Source organism: Microplitis demolitor, chromosome 6 (assembly GCF_026212275.2).
Source record: "Microplitis demolitor isolate Queensland-Clemson2020A chromosome 6, iyMicDemo2.1a, whole genome shotgun sequence".
Classification (NCBI taxonomy): Eukaryota; Metazoa; Arthropoda; class Insecta; order Hymenoptera; family Braconidae; genus Microplitis; species Microplitis demolitor.
In genome coordinates this window covers 6,003,651-6,026,169 of record NC_068550.1, presented here as the reverse complement: position 1 = coordinate 6,026,169, position 22,519 = coordinate 6,003,651, and the positions used below count along the sequence as shown (strand labels likewise).

General features: G+C 25.8%; 4 protein-coding genes across 7 annotated transcripts in view; 3 read left to right on the top strand and 1 right to left on the bottom strand.

The window, feature by feature from the left end:
- Positions 1-84: 84 nt before the first annotated feature.
- LOC103579804 (nicalin-1) lies at positions 85-4,446 on the top strand. The gene is made up of 5 exons (XM_008561337.2): positions 85-488; positions 1,062-1,249; positions 1,741-2,076; positions 2,168-2,377; positions 2,996-4,446. The coding sequence occupies exons 1-5, from the start codon at positions 314-316 to the stop codon at positions 3,839-3,841; spliced, it is 1,755 nt and encodes a 584-aa protein (XP_008559559.1). The 5' UTR covers positions 85-313; the 3' UTR covers positions 3,842-4,446.
- A 486-nt stretch (positions 4,447-4,932) lies between these two features.
- LOC103579887 (caspase-6) lies at positions 4,933-11,758 on the bottom strand. 3 transcript variants are annotated; one of them, XM_053739971.1, is made up of 6 exons: positions 11,567-11,758; positions 10,900-11,506; positions 7,133-7,410; positions 6,860-7,052; positions 6,462-6,776; positions 4,933-6,397 (listed from the first exon to the last, which is right to left on the bottom strand). In XM_053739971.1, exons 2-6 carry the CDS (start codon positions 11,501-11,503, stop codon positions 6,192-6,194), a joined length of 1,596 nt encoding a protein of 531 aa, XP_053595946.1. In that variant the 5' UTR covers positions 11,504-11,506; positions 11,567-11,758; the 3' UTR covers positions 4,933-6,191. The 3 variants fall into 3 exon arrangements, with proteins under 3 accessions (XP_053595946.1, XP_053595947.1, XP_053595948.1); XM_053739972.1 differs by lacking the exons at positions 10,900-11,506; positions 11,567-11,758 and adding exons at positions 7,568-7,830; positions 8,120-8,583; XM_053739973.1 differs by lacking the exons at positions 10,900-11,506; positions 11,567-11,758 and adding exons at positions 7,568-7,798; positions 8,120-8,583.
- A 277-nt stretch (positions 11,759-12,035) lies between these two features.
- LOC103579802 (E3 ubiquitin-protein ligase TRAIP) lies at positions 12,036-16,612 on the top strand. Its single transcript, XM_008561336.3, has 6 exons — positions 12,036-12,268; positions 12,958-13,332; positions 13,402-13,500; positions 13,565-13,687; positions 13,906-14,287; positions 15,768-16,612. The coding sequence occupies exons 1-6, from the start codon at positions 12,156-12,158 to the stop codon at positions 15,969-15,971; spliced, it is 1,296 nt and encodes a 431-aa protein (XP_008559558.1). The 5' UTR covers positions 12,036-12,155; the 3' UTR covers positions 15,972-16,612.
- Positions 16,613-19,902: 3,290 nt separating this feature from the next.
- Positions 19,903-22,519, top strand: part of LOC103579801 (RAC-gamma serine/threonine-protein kinase) — a 65,404-nt gene continuing 62,787 nt past the window's right edge. The window contains exon 1 of one of the 2 annotated variants that reach the window (XM_014439376.2): positions 19,903-20,067. In XM_014439376.2, coding sequence (XP_014294862.1) covers positions 20,026-20,067 — 42 coding nt within the window. In that variant the 5' untranslated portion in view covers positions 19,903-20,025. The remainder of the gene's footprint in view (positions 20,068-22,519) is intronic. The other variant, XM_053740069.1, reaches the window with a different exon arrangement.

Here is a 22,519-nt window from a genome sequence, read left to right as displayed (position 1 = left end):
AAATGATGGTTGAAAATTCCCTGGGAATAAAAAAAAATAAAATGTTACTAGGAATTCAAAAAAAAAATACAAAAAAGGAACTAGAAGTAACTAGAGTTTATCGAGGACGTGGAGAGACGTGACTCTTATAATTCTGAGATTAAAATAATATATTATATTATATATATGTATGATTATTAAATTATGTTGAAGTTATTATAAATTAAGTGTGTACTTGTTTAATAATTTTTTAATGAATAAATTAATGTAATTGGTGGTTAATTTATGTTATAAATTTATAATTCAAAATAATAGTAATAAAAAAAAAATAATAATGTGGTTAGAACAGTGCGATAGTTTTGCCGAATTGTGTCGTAGTTATTTGCCCTATTATTTATTAATTGTTCTACCAATTTTTATTGTCGTATCTCCAGTAAATCCGGTAGCAGCATCACATGAATTACCTGTTTATCGTATGCACCAGTATGATTTACATGGAACTCCACATGGTAAATTTAATTATTCATTATTTTTATAAATAAAGACGACTTTAAGTAATGATTTTTTATTTTTAGTTTTGTATTTATATTTATTGGTAATTTTAATTTGAAAATTTTATGGAAACTGGGAATTTATTGTCGGGGATTCGATGAAGTATGAGATAAATTTTATTATTTTATTTTAAGTTAATGTTTTATGTTAAAAATTATATATATTTTTGAAGGTGCTAAGATAAGATATTTGTAAAAAACGAATTTTAAATACGAGTACTGAAATACTATTATGAAGAGGTACTTTAAATGGAATATTAGTTAATTTTTTAAAATATTTTTTAAAATGAAATTTTGTAGTACAAACACTTAATACTTTTTTAAATATAAGTACTCAATAGTGGCATAAAAAAATATTTTAAATAATTTTATAAAAGAGTATTCTAAATAAAAAATACTCAATACTTTTATAAATAAATATAAAAACGAATACTAAATAATTTTATTAAATAGTATTTTTAGTAAAACTACTAATTAATTTAGAAATAAAAAAATTATCTGTATAATATGTATTTAATTAATTAATTACAGGTTGCAGAAGTGCATCAATACTATTGGAAGGACGCGGATTAAGTAATTGGCGCACATCACGTCACTGTGTGATTACGCGGCTCAATGATCTGACACCAGATTTATTCTATACAATTAAAAATAAAGCTGGAGCATTAATTGTTATGTTACCTAAAGATATGACTAATTTAACAATTGATGAACAACAGGTTAATAATTTAGTTAATAATTATAAAAAAATAAATCGTCATTAATTTGAAAATTTATTGATTTCAATAATGGCACAAATTCAAGTCAAAGCATTTATAGTGATACCAAATTTTATAACATTAACTAATTCTATCATTCCGATATGACTGGTACAAAATTTTCCTATTCTCTTAAAAATATATAATAAATAATCACTATAATTTATCAGCATTTTATCAAGTATATATTCGGGATCATATATTTTTTATCATGCCACCATAAATTTCATTTTTAATAACAAGATAAAAAAGTAAGGTCTCCAATTGATGCTAACTTTTGAATACTTTTTCATTCTTAAAGTCTTCAAAATAAATTACAAAATTAACGTCTATTATTTTTTGTCCACTTTAATAAAATAAACGAATAAAATTTAAAATTTATTTTTTGTAATTTAAAAAATTCGAGTCAGCATATTTATTAATTTTCATGAAATACTTTTTTTTTGTTCTAGTCAATAGCATTATTAGAAACTACGATGTTAACAAGTGGTGAAATAACAATACCGATATATTTTTCACCATGGAATGATAATTTAAAATCAATAGTTAACGATCTAGAGATTGGATTTTCTAAAAACGAACCGGTCAAAAGTAATTCGGAGATTCAATCATTAATAGATATTGTATCAGCAAGTGGTTATCAAGTCATTGTCAGTGCCGGACAACCAAGCCCACGTAATGATGTTAAAATAGCAACAATCCATGGCAAATTATCAGGTACTGGTGCCGAAGATAAATTGCCAACTATTGCATTGGTTGCTTATTATGACAGCTCTAGTGTAATAACGGTATGAAATCTTTTTCTTTAATGATTAATTAATTTATTTATTTAGCTATTAATTAACAATTGTAATTATTATTTTAATTTATTGTTTTTAGGAACTGTCCGTGGGGGCAGAAAGTAATGCATCAGGTGTGTCGATGTTATTAGAACTTGCAAGAATATTTTCAGCGCTATACTCAATAAGTAAATCACGCCCGAAATTTAATATCGTATTTGTATTGAGTGGTGGCGGTAAATTAAATTACTATGGCAGTAAAAAATGGCTGGAGGACCAATTTGATGGTCTTGAAGGATCTGTTATTCAGGTATAATTTTTTATTTAATTTATAAAAAAATATTTCGAGGTAAAAGTTTTAATTTGAAAGAATATTAAGAATCAGAGGATTTTTTTTTTTTTCAATGACAAGATTTTTTAAAATTTAGAGATTCTAATTCATTAGTAAGTAAAATTTAAGAGCAATTTTAAAGAGTAACATACTTAGGGATAAAGGCAGCGATTCCTAATTTTGTACCGAAAGTCTATAGAATTTCTTGGAGAACAGATTTTCTCGAAAGTGAAGGCTGAGAATGGCTGAAAAAAAATGGCAGTGAATAACGAAAAAAATCCGAATCTTCCCGAATTCACCCGAACCGTATTCATTTTTACGCCCTACTTTATTCGCGTGATGAGAAAAAGTCTCAGGTTTTTAAAAAAAAATTTTTTTAAGTATTTTCTAAGCTCGAAATAATTTTTAAATTTCATAGTCATAAAAAGCATAAAATTTTAAGAAGACAGAAAAAATTTCACTAGGTCATTCCATTTGAAATTATTTAGAAGAAAATATTTAGTCAAGTGTGAGAAAAAAAACTCTTAACGCGAGTGTTGAAGGGTTAAGGTCGTGAAATTGCTTATAATTAATAGTTCGTAAATTTTTTAATTATAGGATGCAGCATATGTGATTTGTTTAGATGCTGTTTCACTGACAAATAATTTATATCTTCATGTATCGAAACCACCAAAAGAGAATTCATTTGGTTATTTATTTTACAATGAATTAAAAAATGTCATTGATACTTACAACAGTAACAACAACAACAACAACAACAACAACAATGATAACGATGATAATGACAGTGATAATAATAATTTAAATTTGGAAGGTATCCATAAAAAAATAAATCTTGCTGATGAATCATTGGCATGGGAACACGAGCGCTATAGTATAAGACGATTGCCAGCAGTAACCATATCATCATTAAGGAGTCACGATAATCCTCTAAGGACATCAATACTCGATATAAATAATTTAAGTAAAACCAAATTAGATAGATTATATAGAAATACAAAGTTAATTGGCGAAACATTGGCGCGACGACTTTATAACCTGAATTCAACGGAAATATTATCAAATCCTGTTGAAATATCAAAAGAATCATTGGAAGTTTGGTTTAATTACTTAACCTCGCAATCTCGTTCAGTTCCAATTTTATCAGATAGTAAAAATTCGTATAATCCATTAGTTAATTCATTACATGAATTTATGCAGAGATATTTGACTGAAGTTAAAATAAATAGTTATTCTGCCGATAAACGTGATCCTGAATTTGTATTTTACGATAATACTAAAACAATAATGAATATTTATAGTGTTAAGCCAGCAATATTTGATTTATTTTTAACAATTGCTATTGCTGTTTATTTATCAATTATTTATTTAGCTGTATATAAATTTTCTAATTTTTATTATTTTGTTGAACGGATTGCTGGTTACAAAAATAAAGTTGCGTGAATTATTAAATATATTAGTAAAGTCTTTCCAGAGATTAAGCCGCCGTTCGTTTTTAACCCCACTCTTAGAAAATGAGTCTAATGTTACATCGTAACCACACATTAACATTTTAAACCGAAAGATTCCGATGATTCCCGACGACTTACTCTCTAGGAAGACTATATATTTATTAATTGGTTATTAATAATAATTATTATTAGTTAGATAATTATGCAGAGGCGGTCTCATTAATTAATTATAAAAAATATAACAATTAGAATGTCATTAAAATTTTTTTTTTGTGAAAGAAAAAAAATTAATGGATTTTCTAACCTCCAAAAATTAATGAGACCGCACTTGGAAAATTATTGTTACTGATTTGTAAATAATAATTATTTAATAATTACACATAATTAATGGGTAATTTTAAATGATTAGTAATTATTATTAATAATAAATTAATTTTTTTTGTTAAGTAAAAAAATACAAATGTCGATTTTTTTTTGTCAGAACTGAATATTAATTATTACGGATAATTTTAATAATTAATTAATGAACAAAGTGTTTGATTTAATCTAAAGATAATTAATTGGTGAGTGAATTTTACTGTATGAATTTAAAGAGAGTTATTATAATTAATTATAAAGTAATAGAGCAATAAATATAAATATGTATAAAATAATATTCATTTTTTTTTATTTCCTTCGATTTTTGCACAACGCATTTGCGAAGCAATCACTATTAAAATAAAATATAAAAAAAAATTTTAACGAATGAAAATTTCACATATTTACATCTTATGTATTGTGTACATTTTTAGCATTACAAGCGGCTGCGCATTATTTTCTCAGTATATTATGTACATTTACAGCAGTACCTTCCTAGTACAGCTGTTTTTTGGCCAACTATTTTTTTTATGCGTAGAGAGTTAGTAGCGTATCCTATATATTTTATTATATAGAATACATCGCGAAGCTACACGTGATTGTGAATCAATTTTAAAATGGAAAGCTGCATTAAAATGCAAGGATAATTATACACATAAAAAATTTATTATCATTTTTTATTTTTATAAAATATTAAAAATTTAAAATATTTAAAATACTTTTTGTTTATATTTTATTAAGTCGTAATATTATTTATTAACCCACTAACGGTTATAAAAATTTTTCAAAATCTTAGGATCACAGTAAAAAGAACAATTTTTTTTTATTAGATACCTTTTTTTTTTTTCTAAATTAAACAAAAATAAAATAAATATTTATAGTTTTCTTCATATAAATATAAAAAACAAATTCCCAATTTTTTTTTTTTAAAACACAAATTATAAATATTTACTAACGTTCATAAAAAAATGTATTACATGGAAAAAAAAGTAATGCAAATTGTCTGTATTATTTATAATATTTTTTATATACTTCCTATACTATTTCCCCCACTCCCTATACCTGAAACTCAAGCACCATCAGCTGATACAAAAATTTACCGTTACTTTTTTTTCCATGTAATTTGAAAAAAATACTTGTACCCTTATTATTATTATAAACACCACTGGATTTTCTTATCACTAGACTAATAGACACATTATTATCACAAATTGAGTTTATGTCTATTAATCTCATTGGACATCAGTATCATGATAATGATTAATATTACAACTGCCAAAATTTAATTATATTATTAATTAAAATATACTTAAAATTTTTTGATGAGTGTGTTCTCTAACATAATTAAATGATTTATTATTTTTTAAAATGGCGTATACAGTATAATTGAGTCTCAAAACAATGATTACCTCACCGTTGTTTGCAATTTCCATTACTGCGCATGCGCCTCCGGGCAAGACAATCTGCGCCATTAACTTGTACTGGGTCGTGTTGCCTTCTGCTTGATGGTTCCAAAGTAGATGGACTAAAGTAGAAAAATTAATCGAGCCGAGTGCAATACGACCTGGTATAAATTAATGTCAGATTGTACATGCGCTTCTTATAGCTAAGTAGTGGGCAAAAAGTAATTCTTTTATCGACTCAAATGTATAGTATGCTCGGAACAATACTTAGTATTGTTCAGAGCGTAGTTACGGAAGCTGGGTCAGATTACCTTCAACTTGTAAGAAAGTGGCTCCATCTCGTGTCCACTTTCAACTTGTGCACATATTGAAAGTGTCACTTTTAATTAAGTTAAAAATGGACACGAGATAGAGCCACTTTCTTACAAGTTGAAAGTGAGCTAACCCAACTTCCGTACTTAGTAAATTTGAACGCAGCCATTTTAACCTAGAATTACTATATATTTGTTAACAAATAAAAGTATGATTAACTTAAATTATTAAGTCACGTTCTATATATCAATATGATTAATTTAAAACTAACTATTGATTAATTGGTTGGTATAAAAAAAAGTATTCTTTTGTACGACGATCACGCTCAGTTTCGGCCAATTGCCCAGCATTTAGACCATTGACTTCTCCGCATCTTGAGCTTATTTTTTTTTTTACTTGCCGACTCCATTCATCGATTGATAAATGAGTCTCGATGTCATTAAGAACTTTGCATACATCGGTAATGAACCAGGACCCTTTAATTATAATTAATTTCTAAAATGTCTTATATATTAAATTAATAAAAAAAAGTTTGGTTACCTTCTTCCTTATGACGTATGGCAACGTAACCTTTCATGGTAGATTTAAACAATAAAAATTCTTTTCTATAGTCAATTTTTTTGGCTTTCAATGGATTGCCATCAGCGAACAAATTTTTGGGTATCTTAATATTTTTATCACTCGAATTAGACCCATCGACAGCGAGGTTGTTTTTCGACGAAGCGATGCCAGTCGTATCACCTTGACAAGCTTGAACAATAACTAGTTTTAATGTATGTGACATTTCTTTTAGGCAAAGACATTTTTCTATGTCTTCAAATGTTATTTTTTTATGGTCACTGGAAATTATCCCATCTATTTGTTGATAAGAAAAAATGTACATCAATTTAAATTAAAATTTAAAAAGAGATTATGTAAGTATTTTGAGGTTAAGTTACCGGGATATCCGTGACTCAGCAAACAAACAACGAAACAATCGTAACGTTTCGTTTTTCTAGTCGCGTAGTGATAAATTTTTTTAACGATTTCATCTGCGCGAAGATCTTCATAGCAATTTATCTCAAAACCTAAATTTTTAAAAGTTTGTTTCAAATTTTCTACGTCTGCTTTACTGCCGGCACGATCTTCATACTGTAAATTACTTTGTTTTATTACATTATTGTTACTGTTATTAACTTTCTTTTTACTTGGTAATCAGATAAAATACTTACTGCAGTATTAGGAAAATTCATTTCATTAATAATTAAGCACAGACCATTTTTAATAATTATTTTATCAGAATCAATTTCCTCAATTTTTTTTTTTAAATTTGAAGATTTTAATTTTGTTAACAATGATAATTTTCCATTGTTATTGTTACTATTGTTAATAAAATATTGACTTTTATTAGAATATTTTTTATTGTACCATTCAATATCATGGAAAATCGGTTTGTCAAAGTGTCCAAGTGGTTTTAAATATTTCAATAACGCACTCAAATCACCTCCAGCTGTAAAAGAAATGTGTACAAATTTTCAAAATTATCCATATTAAAATTAAAAAAACAATAATTAATTTATAGTGTTCCTAAATTATTAATATTTCAAAAAAAAGCCTTTAATTTGTATATTAAAAAAGTGGCAATGGCTTTGTTCAGGTTTACTAACCCATGCAACGATTACCATCACAAGTTGCTGGTGAAGAGACCCATGTACTTTTATATAAATTACATGGACTTGCAAAAGATGACACACGAAAGACAATTTAGTAGCAGTCTTGTGTTAATTTTGTAAAAGTGTCTTGCGGAAAACCCTTACGAGTCAACGTCTTTATATATCTATGAATCTGTCACAGGATTTTATGCAAGATTTAAAGTCAGGATTTTTGTATTACTTGCACTTGATATTGTCCGAAAAAATATTTCACATATCTAACACATGGTTCATTGATAAAATCACTTATACATTTTTTCAGCAAAATTTGCGCTAGAAATTGATTAGACATTCTCACGCATTGTTTGCGCAACATTTGTTCAACAAGGGCTATATAACTATCTCTGTCACTTTACCCCTTCCTCTAGCTTTCGACATGTATATATATATATAGCGTTTGTTGAGCAAAAGTGTCACAAGCCGTGCACGAGTGTCTTTTATAAGTTTCTTGCGCAAGTTTCGTTGAAGAAATGCGTAATTTTATTAACAAGCTATGTGTTAGCTTACACAATTCCTTAGATACAATGTAACCCAAAATTTTTTGTAAGTCTGTAAAAAATTTGAAATTCAAAAGTCTTCACTAATATCTGCAGCAAGACTCAGTTAGAAAGACGTAGAAAACTAGAACACCGATTGCCAGAATTGCACAAGCTTATCATAAAATTGTTGTATAGGAAGTTCTGAACAATGATGAACTTAATTTACTATACTCCGTACTTGTATTTTATGAATATTAGTAGCAAATATTTCGAACGCAGCCAATTAACACTTCACTTTTTACTCAATGACATAGGAAGTGATGATATCGTAAAGGAAGTGGAAGACGTAGTATATGAAGTAAATGACATTGCACAGGAATTGGAAGCTCTTATATAGAAAATTACAGATATTGTACAGAAACAATAAAATAATATAAAGGAACTGAAAGCTTTTGTACAAGAAGTAATAGCTTTTGTATAGGAAGTGGAAGCTTTTGTATACAAACCGGATACAATTATAAAAAAAACGTAAACGATATAGAATGTTCATCACTTTTTTTTGTGCTAATGAAATTTAAAATAAAATGAAGCCTAAGTTGTTGAGAAAAATACTAATGGTCTTAAAACCGATGGTGAAAGTATATTCAACTTTATCATTTAAACTGCCAGTCAAAGTATATTATAGTATATTGTTTCTTTTAAAACGCGATAACCTATATATTTTATAGCGCTCATACAAAACTAATCAACTATCGCCATCATATAGAAAAATATTTAGATTTATGGGAGATTTTATCAAACTCATTGAACTCTAAGTTTTTTTTTCTGTATTAGTCAATACTTTTTTTAAATTTATTTAAATACATACACGTAATGTTGATTATCATAAATTTTTATCAATTATTGTTTATTGATTTTGATAGAACTTTTAATATTTTTTATGATACTAAAAATACGCGACATTTAATTTGAAATTTGTAGTAAACAATTACTTAAATTTATTTGTTGTGGGTAATTAATGATAAAAAAAACTTATTCAGCCGTTTCTTTCGACTAGTTTAAGTCAACAATAGTAATTTTTTAATCGATTCGCTGAAGAACTAAACTGGCATTTTTTTTTTTTTAAATAAAATTTTATCAGTAATTTTTACTGCTGTACTTTTTGTATCATAAAAATAGTAATAATATAATAGATACTAATAATCTCGTATATCACTGAGAGAATGAGGAGAATGTTGTCCCAGCTTTATCATTATGATAAAAATGTTATAAAATGGTATCGTTGTAGAAGTCTTGACTTGAACTCGTGCTTTTTCATGGTTTAAACTTTTGTTTTTATTGCCGAGTATCGAGATAGATAAAATTATCTATATAATTTGAAATACTTTTAAATTACGCGCGAAAAAAGCGATGATATCTATTTTCTTTAAGTGAATTAATATTTTAATTATTCTGTCGCTGAATATAACTGAATATCACTAAATATATATATGGCTATTATTTATAGTATTAAGAGAGAATGAGAAAAATTTAGTCTATGCTGTCTCCATGATAAAAATTAAACAAATTTAATTTGGTATTAGTAAAAAGGTCTTGACTTAAATTTATGCCTTTTCATAGTTTCAGATTTTTCTATGCATTTGTCAGTTCAATATCTTAGCGTTTTATAAATAATTATTAATATATTTAAATTTCCCGCTAAAATGTTCAATGATGTTATAAAATTATTGATATCAAAATTTTTAGATTAAATAAACGGAAAGAAAAAAATGGTACTGGATACTATACCGTATACTCAGTGACATCTGAGATTAAAAAAAATTTCAAATAGTATCGAGTACAGTAGATTGTACTGAGTTTGATCTGAATTATATTCAGTTCTATCCCAGATGTGACTCAGTTACATATCAGATTCTACATTTCTAGAGAAGTTTTCAGTGAAAAAAAAAATGTATTAGGTGATCAATAAAAAAGATTTGACCAAGTCCTGATTAAACAAAATGATTCACTTAATGATGAATGTATATCTATATCGTAGTAAAATTTAATTGTTTTGAATCGTTTCTTTTCATCAGGGAATATATTTTCTTCAAGAACCCTATGATATATATTTAAATTTTTAATTGTTGCAATCTTAACTTTACAACTTCCGTTTTTTATAGTTTTTATTCTTTACACATTTACATTACATAGTCTTTAAGTTACATTGCAAGCAATTTTAAGTCCCTATTTTCTTGGGTAAATATTTTTCATATATTTCTAACAAACTACTCTAAACTTTTTTCGGACTATGTGTCTTGGCCATCTTTTTCCTTTTTCTATTTCATATATCTTATTATTAGCTATCTATTCCCATTTATTTTTCCATACTTGTTTTTACAATCACGGAGTGCTTTTTTTAGTGGGCAAGATTGCAGACAGGTAGCAGTCTGGCGGCTACATGGAAGCGAATCCCACAGATCAATGCATTATATCAACTTTGTGAAAAATAATTAATTTGCTCTCGGTAGGATTCGAACCCGAGCCTGTCCAGTACTTGCATTCGACAAGAGTGTTATCCACTCGGCCACAAGCACTGGTAAGAAACCTATGATACAATTATCGAAATCAATAAGTTTTCGAATTAATGACAAGATTTATTGTATTAAACTTAAATGATAATAAAAATAAAATAAATATCTGAAAGTTCATTAGAAAGATTTTGATAAACAATTAAATTTAAATGATACGTAATAAATTTGGTATTAATTCTCGTGACTGAATTTTATTCGTACTAATTAATAATAATAATAGTATATATTTATTTACCTGGTGTAATTTTAATGAATCCAATAGACAACCAATAGAGCGCATGAATTTCCATTAAAAATATATCCTTTAACCGTGGATCACTTTCAATACCAACATCTTTTTCATTATAAATTAATTTTAAAAATTCCTTTGTCTCTTTCTCACTCAGCGATTCAAATAATTGGAATAAAATTTTATTGGCAACGTTTACTTTACCAACAATCCGCGATTGCAGTGGACAATATTGCTGATACAAATCATCAACAATCAATCCCAGTTGATTAATAATCATTTTGTTATTAATAATACACAAGGCTTCAATAAACTTATCCTTCCAATCAGCAACATCGGCAATTAAGTCATATAATATGTAAACCTTACCCTCGTTATTTTTATTATCTTCATTAAAAATTATTTTTTCATTACAGCTGATCAACTTTAGCATAAAGTTATGATAAACATTGACATTAATTTTATCAGCGATGCATAGAAATATAATTGATATTTTTTGGTTTATATTCAAATCATTTTCTATTATATTTATTATGTTTTTGTCAAGTACTTGGGTGTAATTTGACAGAATTGACTTTGAAGGTAGTGCGTCCGTTCTTAAAATACTCATTTTCTGTAAATTTATAAATTTAATTATAATTATAATTATTATTTAAGAGGTTAATTAACTTACGTATAAAATTTATTTAAATAATTTAAATAGTAAAACTTAAAAAAAATTTTAAAATAAAATTTTTAAATGACATGGTATTTAAATAACAATAATTATTGTTTATTTAATTTTTGAATTAAAATAAATATGAAATAGTATTCATATATAAGTGAAATATGAGACACTGCCATTGTTTTGGTTATCAGCTAAAAAATTCCGCGAAAAAATAATTTTATTGGCTAGCGCGCAATAAACTATTTACAATAAATGCGCATGCGCAAGTTTATAAACACGCGAAATTTTTAAATTTTGACATTAAATTTTTATTAAAATTTATTTTTTTACTATAGATAATTAGTAGTTAATTATCTAGATTATATAAATTTATAATTGATAATTTATTAATAAAAAAAAATTATTCAATGAATTTTGTAATTACGCGCCTTTACTTTGCGCGGCCATTTTGAAATTACAAACGCACATGCGCGACTATGGCGTCTAAATTGGCGCGATAAAGTGGACAAAAAAATCTTTAGCTAATTTTTGTTTAGATAATTCGTTGTTTTTATTATTTTTATGGTTAATTTAAAAGTTTGTTAGTTTATAAATAATGAATTTGTCATGTGCAATTTGTTGCTCGCGTTTAGATCCGAGTGATGATATTTTCTCAACTGGTTGCGGTCATGTTTTTCACTATCCATGTTTGACACAATGGCTAGAAAGGTTAGAATTTTTAGTTATCTAATATTATTTATAAATAAATCACTTCATATATTTATTTATTTATTTTATTTTTAATCTAAAAAAAAGTTGCCGTGCAAAGTTTAGTGTAAAATTTAATGACAAAGTTTAAACAAAAATTTATGTTTATTATTTTTATATAAAAGTCATATATTTAATTTATAAACGAAAAAAAAAGTTACACTGATAATTTAAATATTTAATTATTTTTATTTATTTCTTTATAAATATATATATATATATATAAATATTGGGTAAACTGTTGGAGATACGATGAAAATGATAAGGGCTAAATTTGTAAAGAATAAAATTCTCTTTAAAAAATATATCTTTAACTTTTTTCATAAGTCTAATATTTTACAAAATACAAGTCCTTAAAGTTAATATTTAATTTTTTGAAATAAGTCTTGATATCTGTCAATTTGCTTGGAACTCAAAAATCAACATAAATTTCAAAAATAAAAAAAAATCATAAGGACCAAATTTGTAGAAAATAAAATTATCGACGAATTTGTCCCTAAGCATTTTTTATCAAAATCTAATAGCTAAGAAGATAAATCCCATAATCATTAAATAAAAATTTGTACTTTTATATTTATTTGAAATTTTTTTTAAATAATTTAATTAATTCATAAATAACTAATAACTTGTATTAAATTTATTGTTACCAGATCAAAAACATGTCCTCAGTGTCGTGAAAAAACAAGTAGTTCAAAAATCCATCGACTTTATTTTAATATAACAACCAACGATTCGGTTCGCGATGACGCTGTTTTACTTCAAGAGCGAATTGATAATATGCAGTTTCAGGTTTTAATGAAAGATAAAGAAATATCAAACTTAAAGGGTGATGCAAATAAATATAAACACCAAACAGCTGGACTGAGAAAGGAAGTGTTGAAATTAGAAAACGAATTACAGCAGAAAAATACCGCAATTGGTGCTCTGAGAGAGCAAGCAAAACATTTTAAAGCTGCTAGCGAAGAGGCAAAAAAATATAAAGAGCAAGCTGATATATTTAAAACCAAATTGGAAGACATTAAAGAGTAATTATTTATATTTAATAAATTAATTATAAAATGTAATGATTTAATAATTACTTTATTAATTTTTAGCGTTCAAATGATTTTAACATCAACTGATTCAGAAGTTGATGACATTATTACGTCAACTGATGAACGTAAACTTTCAATTTATGTCACTGTTTTAAAAAGGTATATTTCTTTTGTTTTTAGTAATTGATAAAATTAATAACAAATTTTTTATTCTTATTGATAGAGAGTTGACAAAATCTGGAGAAAATCGTCGTATACATAGAGAGCAAATAAGAAAATTAAGAGATGATTTAATGAGAGCCAATGGAGAAATTGATCGTTTACGTGAACAATTAAAAAGAACCGCGTAAGGAATTGTTATATTTTTACTTATAGGAAATTGAAAATTTTTATTTCTACTTCATACACTAGTACCTAGTAAATTACTTTATCATGATGAATTTCATGATAAAGTGATAAAAAAAAATCTAAATTCAATAATACGAGCGAAAAAAATATATATTTTATAGTAGTTTTTAATAAAATAGTAAATTATTGATGTAATTTTTTTTAAATTTAATTTAGAAATATTGAGGGAGTTATGAATAGACTGGAAACTGAAAATACAGAACTGAGACACCGTTTGGAAGAAATACTGGATACTCAGAATGTTAACAGTAATGACAAAGAAACAAAAAAAGATGATGGTAAAAAAAATTCGACGAAAACGAATTCCCAGGCTAATATATTGACAGCTAAAGATACCAATGCTACGAATAGTAATAATAATTTTAAAAGTCCCAGCCAAGTTGATGATGACGTTGATTTGACTTTGATCAATCCCCGTTATAAAGTACAAAATATGGTGCCGGACATGAAAAGAAAATTATCTACTCTCAATACGGGCTCTAGTTTGTCTGGTAATTCAATTTTGTCAAAAAAACCACGTCCTGCATATGATCCAATGGTAATTATTAATTTTAATTTTTAATATTATTAGTAAGTCCATACTTTAGCAGTAATCATAGTTTTTGAGTATAAGTACTTGTACTTGAATACTTATTTACAATATTATTTTCCATATTTTATGGCGTCGAGTATTGTACTGGATATTTTTAAATTCATGCAATAGGTTATGTGAAATTGTCCCAGCAAGAAAGTGCGCCTCGGGTGTTTTCGGTTTTTACTCCCACTCTAGGGACATATTCAGAAAAACACTCTAGAGATCGATAAATCTAACCTGACAGTTAGTAAGTGGAAAGTCACGTAGTTTAATTAACTATTTAATACCAGTGGAACCAAAGAATATCTGGAACTGCATTGTTCTGTTCCAGAGTAAATTTCTGAACATGCCCTAGGTGTTTTGTATACTTAATATTTTCCCCTTTCTTTACGCATGCGCAACTTAGAAACAATCGGTAGTAAAAGAGATTTCCGAGGTTTAGTCTCTTTCTGGGTCAAAATCAATGAGCGGATGTCTCTAACACAGATTCCGATGACACATATGTATTAATGATCCAGGTCCCAATGATACAGATAATCAATATATCAATAATAAATGTAGATTTTAAATACAAGATTTTCTTAGACGTTGACAAGTCCTATTTTTCTATGAGTTTTCTATAGATTTTCTATAAATTTTCTTAGATTGCGACGGTATGCCTCTATGTATATTCTCATCTATGTATCATTCATGTAGATGTAAAAGCGCATGTACATAATTTACTTTTTAAAGAAGAAGGAACATTCGTTAACTCGGAAAATCTAAGAAATTTCCGCTCCTCTGTAGATTAGCTGTCCAAGTTAATAGAGTTCGGCTGTATTGTAAATTTGTATTACACCCGTGATGGCAACAATGTTTCTTCGGCTTTATCCTGTTTAAAAATATTGATTGAAAAGAATTAAAAATTATGAAATTCAAATTCTTTTCAATAATTTCAATTCTTTACGATTCTTTTATTTGTATATATAGATATATATTTTGCATGGAGTGACCGCTTCTCAATTCTTTTCAATCAGTATTTTTAACCAGGGTACGAAAGTAAATATTTTGTTAATAGAAATATTTATTTTTTTGTGAAAATCGTCTCACAATTAATGACAGTTATAGAATATGAATTTTTTTTCAATTTTTTAACAGAATTTGCCACTACGTACTCTGCTTAAAAAAATCCGATAGATTCTTATAGATGTATGAATAAAGCCCTATACTTAACTATAGCATTTCTCATAGAACTCATTCATTCTTATGAAATTTCTATGAGAATTTACAAAAAAACTAGTGGATTCTATGAGATTTTTTAATCAGCGTACCCTACTACCCCTAGCGGATTTTGTCATAATTGCGATTGGAAAAAAGACTATTACAATTTCTTCATATAATTTATCTTAAATTATACTTTTTAAAATATTTCTTACAAAATATTATTATATTTATTACCTACTAGGCTCTAACAAGACCACGAGATGAAACGTATATCTCAGACGGACTTGGTGGTTATAAAAAATTTGAAGAATTTCCTACTGGTAATAAAGCTATGATTAAAAAAAAATCAACCGTACGATCAAATTCAGCATCGGGACGAAAGCCAAAATCACAAACCAATGATTTGCTCAATCGTAATCTCGATGAATTTGTTGACTTAACGTAATCAATAATTATTTATTTAAAAGAAGAATAAAATCAAAATTTTATACAACATATTTATTTATTTATAAGAAAAACAATATAGACGACTGATCAATAACTCACAATCAAAATAATTGCGTTTTATTAATGTACTTTATTTTTATTCATGTATTTGGTTTATATTTATATTTATTTGTTGAAATATTTTTAATTAACAACACGTCATTAAAATATTAATTTATTTAATAGAAAATCCAGTGATGTAATTTTACAGACAATAACTTTTTTTTAGTTGATTAGAAAATTTTAAAATAATAATTAAATAAAATCAAAATGATGAAGTTTTGATGTTTCAATATTTCATTGATGATAAAGAAATTATGTTTTGATTACTATCATTATCATGTTTATTGATCGATTAAATTAAAAAATGAAAATGTAAATAATTTTATAATTAATAAACAAATATAAAATTATTAAATATGATTATATTTACTGAATTATCATTTTTCACAATCACCAACAATTTTATAAATTTAAATCTAACGGAGGGTTTGTGTGTGTGCTGAAATATTCTTTCATATGTTGCTGTAATTTTTGAGCTTGAGATCTTCTCCTTGATGCTTTCATACCCTGCACGGTCCCAATTATAATTACTTTGAATATTATCTATAAAAATAAATACTATGAGAATTTAAAAACTTGTAAATTTTTTAAACTGTTAGCAGTAATTTGAATTTTTATCAATAGCGTAATTAGTGTAAAAGATATCATTGAAATTACTTCCAATCTAAAAATAAATTAAAGGTTTTCCCAGACAAGAATCATTTTTGAAAAATATTCAAAAAGACTCAACTGTCATTACCATATTAAAATTTTACTAATTTATCAAAAAGAAGTTGAAGCATTATTTGAAAAAGGACATCGTAATTCCGACTTTCCAGAAGTAAATTAAAAAAAGTTGGAAAATCCAAACATGCATAACTCACTCATTCAAAAAGTGATCAATAGGGGGCGCTTCTATATACAAGAAAGTATCATAAACTAAATAAACCAATAATAATGATATAAAAAGTGGGAATTAAATTTTTTCATGAATTACCAGTTTTGTTTTTATTAATTCAAGTGTAATAAAAAATAAAATAGATTAATAGGTTATGTATTTTTTAAGTTATGTTAACCAAAATCCGTACATACTGACGCACATCACAGGTTTTTTTTCAATCATCATTTTTAAAAAAAGCGACTTGAAATGTTGTTCTCTTTCTTCATTAATAAATTATCTTTCAAATGGTACGAATTTTTGTTCTAGTTGAGAATATTTGAATGTGTAAATATAATTTTTACATGAGAGAATAAGTTGGGACCAAGTAAATATTGGCAGAAGACATCTTATTGCTTCGTAATCGAGTTGAGCATAAAAATTACTTATAGTTTTTATTACTTTGAAATTTAACAAAATTTGGTTAATAAATTTCAGCCTTTAACGAATTTCGTTCAACTGCCAATTGATAGCAACTGTGTAATTTTTCTCTAAAAGTCTACTTTCAATTAATGCTTTAATTTTTTCAAATTAATTGATAAAATTCTGAAAAGGTTTGACAGTTCAAGGTCATTGAATATTTATAAAAAAATAGGGGGTATTTTTTGAGAATGCCCTTAAAGAAAATTTAACTTACTATCAGAACAATTATTAAAATTTTTTTTTTTGAAGATATTTTCTTACAACAACCCGCACTTTGACGAGAATCATTTTCTGGATGTGCCTCAGCATCATTCATATTTATATATTTTTTATATACTTTGTGTTGAACTATAATTTCGCTGGCAGTTGATATAAATTTAAATGTTCACTTGGTATTTACTTAACATTCCATATGCTGTCAGAAACTGACTATATAGTGAGTGATTAAGTAAAACATTCACACGCAATGGATCATAATTTTTTGTTTACTTTATTTTTAATATGAAAGCACGTTTTAGTGATAAATATTGTAATATATATAAATATTTAAAATAAAAACAAATGAAGTATTTTCATTTGAAACAACGCAATTCATCTTATTTATTAAGAACTTAAAATAGAATGAGTCAAATATATATAATCTGATATTTAATTTTAAATAACGACCTTAGAGAAATGCAGTAGACCCTTGAGTTTTACCGTGACTTTGATAATTCCTCAGTTCAAAATTTTCAATACGAAATTGAGCATGCGAGGGTCCGAATTTGCACCGATTTTTTTTGCGGATCTATTGCTCATAAATTCATTTTTGATCATCCGTTGATGTGGGAGTAAAAACAGAAATTCCAATTGTTAGCAGAAAAATTAACGCGGTTAATTTAAATTCATAATCAATTCAATTATACAGTAAAAATACTTTTTTTTTAATTTTTCCAATAAATTTCTTAGTAATTTTTTAAAATCACTTTTAAAAATTGAATCAATATTTCTTCGAAATAATAATATTTGTTATCGTGCCGCCATCTTTACTTTCAGTTATTTTTTTAGTAAATTTAATCATGTTCATAGGCAACAGAAATGAATCTTCACTCAGAACCTTATCATCAATGATAAATTCTCGATTATTCAAATAATTAATAATTGCATTTAAATATCCAATATATTTATTAGCCTGCTTAACAAATATAACCACATCCTTAACCGACTTATGTTGAGATTTATCTATTTTAACTTTGATATTATCAATATTACGCTTTACTTTAGCGATAAACTTTTTAAATTTCTCCATGTAGAGTTCAAAATTTGTCTTCATCATTTCAGACACTTCTTTTACCGTCCATTCATCCGTCATCGTAAGAACAATACCTTCCTTTAATTGTTTCATTTTCCTTTTATACAATTCTCGATAATATTCTACAACTTTTTCTATTTCCGACGAGACAATTTTGTAATGTTTTAAAATATTCGACCAATTGTCGGCCATTGATGCTTTATAATCTTCAACATTTTTCATTTCAAAAGATTCCATTACAATTTAAAAGTCTACTAATTTGAATTCTTTATTCAAAATTATTTTTTTATACTAATATAAAACTTTTTAATTAATAAAAAGTTCGTAATTTAAAATTCAAATTACTCACTGCTTATCAAATAAGAAAATTATTCTATTATTAGTAATAATATTTATAAGACTATATATAATTAATATGAGACCTATGATGAACAAAATTATATATAAATTTTGAATTTAAATAATAAAAACAAAAATGGCGGGCTTATATTTAATTTAAAATCGATGTTGACTCACCAAATGCTTCTTTTCAACTGTTCTCCATTTTAAATTAAAATCCCCTCTCTTTTTAGGGCGCATGCGCTTGGATATGCGCAGGCCCCCACTACATGCGCAGTAAACTCAGAGCTAAGGGACTCAGAGTCTGGGCCATTAGATACTTTGAACTTTATTCTTAAACTTGCACGTGTTTTTGGTATCGTGACGTCATAAATATCATTTGCTTTAGTGATTACCTCACAGTCATTACTTAATCTTTAAATATTATATTTAATCTAGTGTCATTAATAAATTTAGTAGACACTGTAAATATCTAAAGGCCATTTTTATACTAAACTTTGTTTCCGTTGTTGTTTCTCAAATATTATTATTTTCAAATTATTTGAATAATAATTAAAATAATAGTAGCTTTTAAGTAATTAATTAAATGTGTTGTTAAAAATGTCGTGAGTGTTAGTGTTTATTAATAAACTTTTTTTTTTAAACAATTAAAATCAGTTTATTTTTTTACAAAAACAAAGATGGCGGGTGTGTATGAATTTAGTAAATGGTTTTTTGCTTCTTAATTATATAACAATAATTTAGTTAATTAATTTGTGTTGTGTAAATAAATTTTTTGACTTTTTTGTTTGATGAAGAGAATTTGAAAAATTGAATTTTTTGTTTGAGTTTGAAGTTTAAATTTAAAAATATTTAATTTATTAATTTAAAGTATTTAGTGAATTTATTTTTAATGTCAGTGGTTTGTGTTGTGATACTTGAGTTTTAGTAACAAAATATAAACAAGTTTGTGACGATAAATAATAATATTGGCAATTCAAAATGGGTGATTATGGCTCGGGTAAAATAAGCTTTTTTGAAAGGGTAAGTTTTATTTTAATTATTACTTTTAAATAATAATCATGTATTTTTTTGAAATTACTGTGAATGCAGTAGACAAGCTTTTGAATTGAGCAGAGGTCAATTTTTGTTTTTTTTTTTTAAATTATACATCTGAAAGTAAAATATTAAAAGAATTAATTAATCAGTGTGAATGTAGCAGATATAAGACAATTTTTAAATTTAAAATAAATTTATTAATTAATTTAAATAGTGAAATTTAAAAAAATGCGCGCACTGATTTTCCAATTATCTAAATGTGCATTTTTTAATTTTTATTCTAGACATTCTATTAAATGCATTCCAAAATTCAAAAATTGCTGTCAGCTACATTCACTCTTATCAATTTTATGATACTGTAAATAATTTGTCGAAAAAAAATTTGAAAATTTTTAATTGTCTGCGAACATCAGGATCATTCAATTTCATGAGTGTGAATGTAGCAGACAGACAAATTCAAAATTGTAAATAAATGGAGTAAATAATTTAAAAAATAATATTTATAAAAAATGCACTTGTTAATTTCAAAATTTCTTAAATGTGCATTTTTTTAAAATTCAAATTTTTTAATTATTTACTCCATTTATTAATAATTTAAAATTTGTCTGATGCCTGCTACATTCACACGCATTCAATTTTTGATTATCAAATAAAAACAAAAAACACTGTTTTTCATTTACAAAAATCATAATTATTTATTCAATACTTAATAGATTTTTTAAATTATTCATATTTCACAAAACGTTCAGCCTATAAATAGTTGAGTCACAATATTCAGCTAAATACATACATTGTTATTACATATATTTTTATAGAGAGTTCAAAATTAAAAAAAAAAAAAAAGAAAATTAAATATTCACTTGTTTATTATTATTTTACTTAGTTTTGACAACAGTATGAATTAAATTATTCATAATATTTTAATTAAGTGATAGAAAAAAAAAAAAACGAAATTATCTCATACATATTTTCATGCATTACCTCGTTCATGTTAGTTATTTATTAATTATTAATAATTGTTAACTACTACTTAATGTTGTTTGTATATAGGTGGAAATTTTCTTTATTGGACTAACGATCACAGCTATTTTTTTTGTTTATTCATTGTTTAGTTTATTTTTATTATTTTTTTTTATTTATTTATTTTTTTCTATGTGTGCCTATATAATATATTTATCATTATATATTTATATGTATATATTATATTTAATCAATAATTTATTTATTGATTCCAAGTTTTATTAATAATTAACTTTATTGTTTATTAATAATATGATTATCATTGTTTCGTTTTTTTTTTTTTTGTTTAATTTTTTTGAAGTGAAACTTCTTTATTTTATTTATTATTTGATCATCGTTTCTGTTTTGAAAAAAATTTTGAATCAAGTGAAATTAGATTGCACACCAAGGGAGAAAATCAGGATATTCCGAGCCGTGTAATTGCGTACCCGAGTCAAAGGCAACGGTAGCAAACACGCGAATCGAGACGTCCTATTTTTCTTAGTGGTGTGCATACTATTTTTCACTAGATCTATACCTGAAAGTTTAAAATTTGTCTCTGTCTGTGAAAAGAATGCGCATGCGCTAATTTTTATCATTTTTTTTTCTGATAAAAAAAGAGAATGACTTTCTTTCCTCTAAACAGGGCAGGAACTTAAACTTCCGGCGCTGATGTGGTGAAAAAAATTTATTAAGATCTGTACTTTCTGTTCTTTAATTATTAATTAAATTTATTTTATTTGCACACCCTTAAAAAAAAAAGTCTTTATACTTAATAAATTATAAAGACACACCATTTTACGGTAAATAATAAATGGTATGAAAATAAACTTTACTTGAATATTATTTGCACACTTCTTATATTCTTAGATAAACTAGTATTCAGATTATCCAGTTGATTAAAACTGCACACCTTTAATATTTACACAAATTAAACTCACGTGTAAATAAATTAATAATTAAAAATGCACACCCCGATTATAAAAATTACGTTAAGGTGTGACATAATTAAACTGATACATAATTTTATTTTCATACCATTAGTTCTATAATAAAAAGAAAGAAACCTAATTAATTAAATTTGCACACCCTTAATATTAAATAAACAAACGGTGTGCAAATAAATTTATTCAAGACGAAATTTTCACACTCTACTTTCTTATGATAATAAAATACAAATAAGTATCGAAATAAATTTACCAATAAATAAAAATGCACACCCTGTTAACAAAAATTATTTTAAGGTGTGCAAGTAATTAAACTGTTAAATGTTTTTAATTTCACACCATTTATCGAAAAAAATACAAATTAATTGAAATTGCTCACCCTTTGTATTAATTAAATAAACGGTGTGCAAATAAATCAATATAAAATTCCAGCTGCACTTTCCATAACTTACGTTTACACTAAAAACAACCGCGTTTCTTAAATAACAAAT

Excerpts from the sequence above, each read along its gene's own strand:
- LOC103579887 (XM_053739971.1), bottom strand. The coding sequence starts at position 11,503 with ATGAGTATTTTAAGAACGGACGCACTACCTTCAAAGTCAATTCTGTCA. Across the intron at positions 6,777-6,859 it reads GCTGAGTCACGGATATCCCG|ATGGGATAATTTCCAGTGAC; the intron begins GTAACTTAACCT and ends ATCAACAAATAG. Across the intron at positions 6,398-6,461 it reads CATACGTCATAAGGAAGAAG|GGTCCTGGTTCATTACCGAT; the intron begins GTAACCAAACTT and ends TTATAATTAAAG.
- LOC103579802 (XM_008561336.3), top strand. The coding sequence starts at position 12,156 with ATGAATTTGTCATGTGCAATTTGTTGCTCGCGTTTAGATCCGAGTGAT. Across the intron at positions 13,688-13,905 it reads GAACAATTAAAAAGAACCGC|AAATATTGAGGGAGTTATGA; the intron begins GTAAGGAATTGT and ends AATTTAATTTAG. Across the intron at positions 14,288-15,767 it reads GTCCTGCATATGATCCAATG|GCTCTAACAAGACCACGAGA; the intron begins GTAATTATTAAT and ends ATTACCTACTAG.
- LOC103579804 (XM_008561337.2), top strand. The coding sequence starts at position 314 with ATGTGGTTAGAACAGTGCGATAGTTTTGCCGAATTGTGTCGTAGTTAT. Across the intron at positions 2,077-2,167 it reads ACAGCTCTAGTGTAATAACG|GAACTGTCCGTGGGGGCAGA; the intron begins GTATGAAATCTT and ends TATTGTTTTTAG. Across the intron at positions 2,378-2,995 it reads TTGAAGGATCTGTTATTCAG|GATGCAGCATATGTGATTTG; the intron begins GTATAATTTTTT and ends TTTTAATTATAG.